This window comes from Herpailurus yagouaroundi, unplaced genomic scaffold, assembly GCF_014898765.1.
Source record: "Herpailurus yagouaroundi ecotype Mexico unplaced genomic scaffold, PumYag 216, whole genome shotgun sequence".
NCBI lineage: Eukaryota > Metazoa > Chordata > Mammalia > Carnivora > Felidae > Herpailurus > Herpailurus yagouaroundi.
In genome coordinates, this window is record NW_024412447.1 from 4,102,754 (window position 1) to 4,109,836 (window position 7,083).

Below are 7,083 nucleotides of genomic sequence, written 5' to 3' on the forward strand. Positions count from 1 at the left end.
AGCCCACGTCGTCTCTACTCTGGAGCTCGGAGGCTTGGAGAGGCAGAGGGAGCCCCCCCAATTCCGCCTCCTTAACTGTATTGCAGGGAGCAGAGAACCTCCAGGCACCGGGAGGCTGCAGCGAGGGGCGGATGGAGCCTGCTGAAGGTGGTCGAGGCAGGGAGAGGCCTTGGATGAAACCCACTGGAAGAGCCTGGACACCTGCCCCAGGGGGCTCTTCCTGTGCCGAAGTCCTCACCCTGAGGGTCTCATCCCACCAGAAGAGTTTGTGAAAGAGCCATACCTTCCTTGAGCACCTCTCGCTACAGCCAGAATAACTTCTTTCTCTTAAGATTTTTTTTTTTTTTTAGAAGGGGTGGGAGGGGCATAGAGAGAGGGAGAGAGAGACTCTAGCAGGCTACTCACTGACAGCACGGAGCCCAACCCGGGGCTCGAGCCCACGACACCGGGATCATGACCTGAGCCAAAATCAAGAGACGAACACTCAAGGGGCACCTGGCCGGCTCAGTCAGTAGAGCACACAACTCTTAATCTCTGGGTCGTGAGTTCAAGCCCCATGTTGGGTGTGGAGCCTACTTTAAAAAAAAGAAAGGAAGGAAGGAAAAGAGACACTCAACAGACTGAGCCACCCAGGCGCCCCTGCCCCAGCATCCTTAAATTTAAACGACCGCTTATGGCTAGTGGCCCCCTTGGGACGAGCCCTTAAGCTTCTTGAGGACAGGGGCAATGGGCACTGTCCCCCAGCACTGAGCACTGCACGCCGCTCACATGTAAGTCGTCTGATGAGTGATCGAGTGAATGAAGCATCAACCACTTGGCAGAGGGTTCTGGGAGGTTCCAGCTGCCATGTCCCTGGGGTGACTCCAGGCCACGGCATGTATTCAAACCCTCGGAGAGCTGTGTTACCCTCTGAGCCCCAGTTTCCCCACAAGGAAAACTCCAGCTTCCCCACGTAAGGTCGGTGTCCCTGGGCCAGCCAGCCGCTGTCCTCTTGGCCTCAGATTCGTAATGGACGCAGAGAGGAAGACAGGAAGCAACGAAGAGTGCCCTCTCACGGACTGGCCCGGCTTGGGCTTTCCACTGGGAAGGGTGTGCTCCAAGCCCGGCGGGCCGATGGCCAGCTGCGGCCTAGGAAGGAAGGCCTAGGGCGTAAAGGATTTTCAAGGTCAGATGTTTGTTTGAAAGGAAAAGATTCACGGGGCACCTGCTCACACCCCACTCCAGGTGCTCCCGATATTCCCATTTCTCAGACAGGCATGTGGATGGTGATGTGACTTTCAAAGCCCCTTAGATAAGACACATGGCCCCACCACCTTCCCATTCTGCCTTGGGGTTGTGACTCCATTCACTTGGACTTTGTTTCTGGTCAATCCATGCCTCTGTCTGTGACATGCAAGCCCACACCTGCATCTGCCCAGCTGACTCTGCCTCAGGCATGTCAGAGGGCCCTCTCCCCCAGGAGGTCTCCTGCTCCAGAGGACAGCTCCCCACTACCCCGTCAGACGGCTCTATGATCCTTTATTTCCTTTTTTCTATTTATTTTTCTTTTGAGAGAGAGACAGACAGAGAGCACCAGCAAGGGAGGGACTGAGAGAGAGGGAGACAGAGAATCCCAAGCAGGCTCCTTGTTAACAGTGCGGAGCCCAAGACTGGGTTCAAACCGACAAACTGGGAGACCATGACCTGGGCCGAAACCAAGAGTCAGATGCTCAACCAGCTAAGCCATCCAGGTGCTCTTTTTATGAATTTTATTTTATTTTATTTATTAGGGAGAAAATGCATAAGCAGAGTATGGGGGGTGGAGAGAGAGAGAGAGAGAGAGAGAGAGAGAGAGAGAGAGAATCTTAAGCAGGCTTCTTGCCCAGCATGGAGCCGGACAAGGGGCTAAATCCCATGACGCTGGGACCACGACCTGAGCCGAAATCAAGAGTCAGACACTTAACCGACTGAGTCACTCAGGGGCCCCAGATCCTTTATTTTTCTTTTTGTTCAAAAGCACCTGGGTCGCTCAGTCAGGTTAAGCATCTGACTCTTGACTCTTGATTTCGGCTCAGGGCAAGGTCTCACGGTTCGTGGGTTCAAGCCCAGTGTCCAGCCCCACACTGATAGTAAGGAGCTTGCTTCTGATTCTCTGTCTCTATCTCTTCCTCCCCGCCCCCCCCCCCCCCCCCCGCTTGCTATCTCTCTCTCTCTCTCTCTCTCAAAAATAAACATTTTTTAAAAAGAGAGACAAAATGATGTGTTTTTTCCTCCTTTTTAAATCTGTATTTCTTAGTTTCTTTTTTCCAGTTTTACCGAGGTACAATTTGCAGGGTTTTGATGTGTGTGAGCACCCGTGACACCATCCGCCAGTCGATATGAACAAAAGCGTGTGCCCCTGCGGTCCTGCCTCCTTCCTCACATGGAGCCTCTGCTTTTTCTCCTCCTTGTCACAACCAGTAATCGTACCTTATTTGTTGGCCTAATATCAGGTTTCCCCCTTACACCGGGTGCCTCATGCGGGCAGGAAGCACATCTGGTTTGTTCTCCACTGGTCCCCAGCCCCTGGCACCCTGCCTGGCACAAACAGTGGACAGAGGAAGGAAGGAGGAAGGCAAGAAAGAAAGGCAGGCCAGCATACAGTGGGCACTTAATAGATGCTTATGGCATGAAATAAGTGGTCCAAGGTGGAAACTTGGCAGGGCAGGGCCCAGGGCTCATCATCGCCACTGAATGGGACCGGAAGAGCTGGAACTGACCTGGGGGGCGGGCAGTGGGAGGGGGACTTCATGCATGTCAAAGCCTGCTGCCCGGGCCTCTAAGACAGAAACATCCTGGACACTTTGCTGTCCCACCTCCTGCAGGCAGCTGCATACAGGTCAGAGGTAGCCCAGGAGCCCGGAGGGAACAAGACTGCTTCTGGAGCCCACGCCACCCCGCCCCCCCGCCATGTTATGTACAGAACTAGGAAACCTTGCAGAGGTGAGCTGGGGGATCAGTCACAAGCTCCTGTTGGGTGTTGGAAGCCATCAGGTCTTAGAAGGGTCTCCTTCCCACTAACCAAGAGTCACCTTGCTCGTAGAGTGGAATTACCTCCAAACCCGCCCCAGTTCCGTGGGACTCTGGGCACGTCCTGCCCACCGGAAGGTCTCTGCTCCTCCTAAGATGGGAGGCAGTGGGCCACCACATCCCCAAGGGCCATGGCACCGGCGCCCCACAAGGGTGGGGCCTTGTGCTGGAGGGAGCCGGGATTCCTGCAAAGGCAGGGCCCCCTCAAGGCCTCAAATCTGGATGGACTTGGGGGCACTCAGTCTCTAGAGATACAAAAGCCAAGCGGCATCCTGCAGGAAGGTCCCCACCCACTCTCCCTCCCAGTGGCAGCTTGGAGCTGAGGGAAGCCAGGCTGGCCCTTGGCTTTCACTTGGAGCACTCCATTACCAAGCTGACCTCCAGTGCCAGGCAGACCCTGCCCCTGCAGGGTCTCAGGAGAACTAGGTCAAGCCTGAGCTTGAAGAAAACTGGGCCCGGAATGCTCAGGAAGGCACGTAGCAGAATCCAGAGCTCTCCCCCGGAGGAACTGGGGCATTCTCGGCCAAGCTGACATGCCCTCCCCCAACCACGGAGCTGCCCTGCAGAATCCTACAAAATACCTTTGGTTGTGTCCGAAATACCGGTCCAGGTAAGCTGGCAGTAAAGCTGGAACCCCAAGCCCCACCCTCAGTGTCCCAGGCCCCTCAGGAAGGCCAAGGATGAAGACAAAGAATTGTGCTGCCCAGGAGCCCACTCTTCCAAAGGACACCAAGTTCAGGGGGCCCTCTCCAAAGAACCCTCCACTGAATGGAGGCTCCATGGACCACTATCCTCCCCTTCCACACAGTCCAAGACCCCTCTCTTTCCTGAAGCATCTGGACCTCAGAAATAGGGGTACACGGTGGATAGCTAGAGGGCCAAGCCAGGATCTAACTCCCTCCTACCCATACCCCACCCCAAGACTATTCGATGTCAGGGTTAGATGCACCTCGAACCCCCTTCCATTCGTGGTAGGGAAGGCTTGGTCCCCGCCGCCCCACCCTTCTCCCCAATACCCAAGAAGCCACATCTTCTCTCTTTAAGGTGTGCACTTTATTGATCTGGTCTCAAGTCAGTGTACAGGGAAGCCCTGGCTGCCTGTGCCTCAACCCCACTCCCAGGGAGACCAAAAGCCTTCATACATCTGAAATTGGGGGGGGGGGGGGGGGACAAAAAAGGGGGACCACGATGGCAGACCATTCGAAATAAAACAAAAAGAACAAGTATTAAGGCGAAGATTAAAAAAAATTTGGACTACATAATTTACACCAAAGCAATGTTATCACCCTCGCCTGTGTGGACTTGGGCGAGGACTGGCCCTTCTCCTCAGGGAGAAATGGGGTGGCTTTTGGGAAGGCAAGGGACTTCCTGTAACAATGCATCTCACGGTATTTGGAATGACTATTAAAAAAAAAAAAGAACAATGTACAGTCAAGGTCCTCGGCCACACCGTAGAACTGTGGGGGTGCTCGCTCCAACCAGCTGCTGTCACCTTCGCCGTTCCAGTTTTTAAATCCTGAGTCAAGCGCCAAAAAAAAAAAAAAAAAAAAAACCAAAAAAAAAGAAACCAAAAAAAAAACCAAAAAACAAAATCCAAAAAACAAAAAAAATTTAAAACAAAAAAACAAAACCGAAAAACAAATAAAGCCATGCCAATCTCGTCGGTTTTCTGCGCAAGTTAGGTTTTGTCAAGAAAGGGTGTAACGCAACTAAAGTAACAGTCCGCCTAGAAGCATTTGCGGTGGACGATGGAGGGGCCGGACTCGTCATACTCCTGCTTGCTGATCCACATCTGCTGGAAGGTGGACAGCGAGGCCAGGATGGAGCCACCGATCCACACGGAGTACTTGCGCTCAGGGGGTGCGATGATCTGGAGAGAGAAGGGGGCGGTCAGCAGCCCCGCAGGTGGAGGGGGCGCGGCCGGGAGAGCCCGCCCCCCAGCCCACCCCACGCCACGCGCCCAGGCCAGCTCAGGCTGGGCCAGCACCCACCTTGATCTTCATCGTGCTGGGCGCCAGGGCGGTGATCTCCTTCTGCATCCGGTCAGCGATGCCGGGGTACATGGTGGTCCCCCCAGACAGCACCGTGTTGGCGTAGAGGTCCTTGCGGATGTCGACGTCGCACTTCATGATGGAGTTGAAGGTAGTTTCGTGGATACCACAGGATTCCATGCCTGAGAGGAAACCGAAGCCAGACTTAGCTTCCGGGGTGGCCACGAGGGGGACCCCTCTGCGGAAGGGCCAGGAAGGCCGGCTCACTTACCCAGGAAGGAAGGCTGGAAGAGCGCCTCGGGGCAGCGGAACCGCTCGTTGCCGATGGTGATCACCTGCCCGTCGGGCAGCTCGTAGCTCTTCTCCAGGGAGGACGAGGACGCGGCGGTGGCCATCTCCTGCTCGAAGTCCAAGGCCACGTAGCAGAGCTTCTCCTTGATGTCACGCACAATTTCCCGCTCGGCGGTGGTGGTGAAGCTGTAGCCGCGCTCCGTGAGGATCTTCATGAGGTAGTCCGTCAGGTCCCGGCCAGCCAGGTCCAGACGCAGGATGGCGTGGGGCAGGGCGTACCCCTCGTAGATGGGCACAGTGTGGGTGACCCCGTCCCCGGAGTCCATCACGATGCCGGTGGTGCGGCCAGAGGCGTACAGGGACAGCACGGCCTGGATGGCCACGTACATGGCCGGGGTGTTGAAGGTCTCGAACATGATCTGTAAGGAGAGGAGCCCCTGTCACGCTCGGCAAACCACCAGAGGCAGCCAGGCCAGACTGGGGACATGCAGAAAAGTGCAAAAACACAGCTAAATGTGCTGGGGATCCCGGGATGGGGATTCACTTCAGACCTACTGTGCACCTACTAAAATACACACTCCAAGGCCGCTTGACAACCAGCCTCATTGGCTTTGTCTCGCGAGCCAGTGTTAGTACCTACACCCACAGCGTTTTATAGCCTCAAACACCTAATCAGAAAGGCAAACACCAGAAAAAGATTCCATCTGGGAAAAAGCAAATAGAACCTGCAGAGTTCCAAAGGAGACTCAGGTCAGAGAAGAAAGTCCTAGGAGAACGGCAGAAGAAAGAACAAGTGAGAAAGGGCACAGGAGAGCAAGGAAGGACGGGGGTGGCCGCCCACGAAAGGCCAGCGGGCCACTGACCTGGGTCATCTTCTCACGGTTGGCCTTGGGGTTCAGGGGGGCCTCGGTCAGCAGCACTGGGTGCTCCTCGGGGGCCACACGCAGCTCATTGTAGAAAGTGTGATGCCAGATCTTCTCCATGTCGTCCCAGTTGGTGACAATACCGTGCTCGATGGGGTACTTCAGGGTCAGGATGCCCCTCTTGCTCTGGGCCTCATCACCCACGTAGGAGTCCTTCTGGCCCATACCCACCATCACGCCCTACGGAGCGAGAGGAGAGGTCAGCGCGAGCCCGGGGCCATCGACCCCCACCCTGAGAACCAAGGACAGGGCAGGGCCTCCCGTGCGAAGGGGCCCTCGTGCCTGGTAGCGCCTGTTCCCGGGAGTGGAGGCCCCACCCCCTCCCCAAGTCAAAAGCCCAGGCTGGAGCCCTACCTGGTGCCGGGGGCGCCCCACGATGGAAGGGAAGACGGCCCGTGGGGCATCGTCGCCTGCGAAGCCGGCCTTGCACATGCCGGAGCCGTTGTCGACCACGAGCGCAGCAATATCATCATCCATGGCGAACTGCGGGAAGAACCTCGCCTGAGTCGGGGGTCGGGTGGGGCCGCCCCCGCCCTGCCCACTTCCGGCGCGCCGCGGCCTCGAGCCGCCAGGGGGCGCCGGTGCGCGCCCACAACGGGGACAAAGGCAGCTCGGCCGGCAGCGTTATTACCATAAAAGGCAAACGCTGGTTGGAGGCGGCCCCGCGGCGCGCGGCAGGAAGCCAGGCCCCCGCCCCCTCCCCACACCCGGGGCAAGCTCCGCCTCCGCCCCGTTTGAAAAAACGCCGGCCGGCCAGGCGCGCGGCGGCCACGCCCGCGGGAGCCGGCAGCGCGGGGAGGAAGTGCGCGCAGGCGCCCTAGCGCCGCGGC

General features: G+C 57.0%; 1 protein-coding gene across 1 annotated transcript in view; it reads right to left on the reverse strand.

The window, feature by feature from the left end:
* Positions 1-4,082: 4,082 nt before the first annotated feature.
* ACTB (actin beta) overlaps positions 4,083-7,083 on the reverse strand; it is a 3,892-nt gene continuing 891 nt past the window's right edge. The window contains exons 2-6 of the mRNA XM_040455798.1: positions 6,608-6,736; positions 6,194-6,433; positions 5,311-5,749; positions 5,040-5,221; positions 4,083-4,918 (exon numbers count right to left, since the gene is read on the reverse strand). Of these exons, the coding sequence (XP_040311732.1) occupies positions 4,775-4,918; positions 5,040-5,221; positions 5,311-5,749; positions 6,194-6,433; positions 6,608-6,730 (1,128 nt within the window). The 5' untranslated portion in view covers positions 6,731-6,736 and the 3' untranslated portion in view covers positions 4,083-4,774. The remainder of the gene's footprint in view (positions 4,919-5,039; positions 5,222-5,310; positions 5,750-6,193; positions 6,434-6,607; positions 6,737-7,083) is intronic.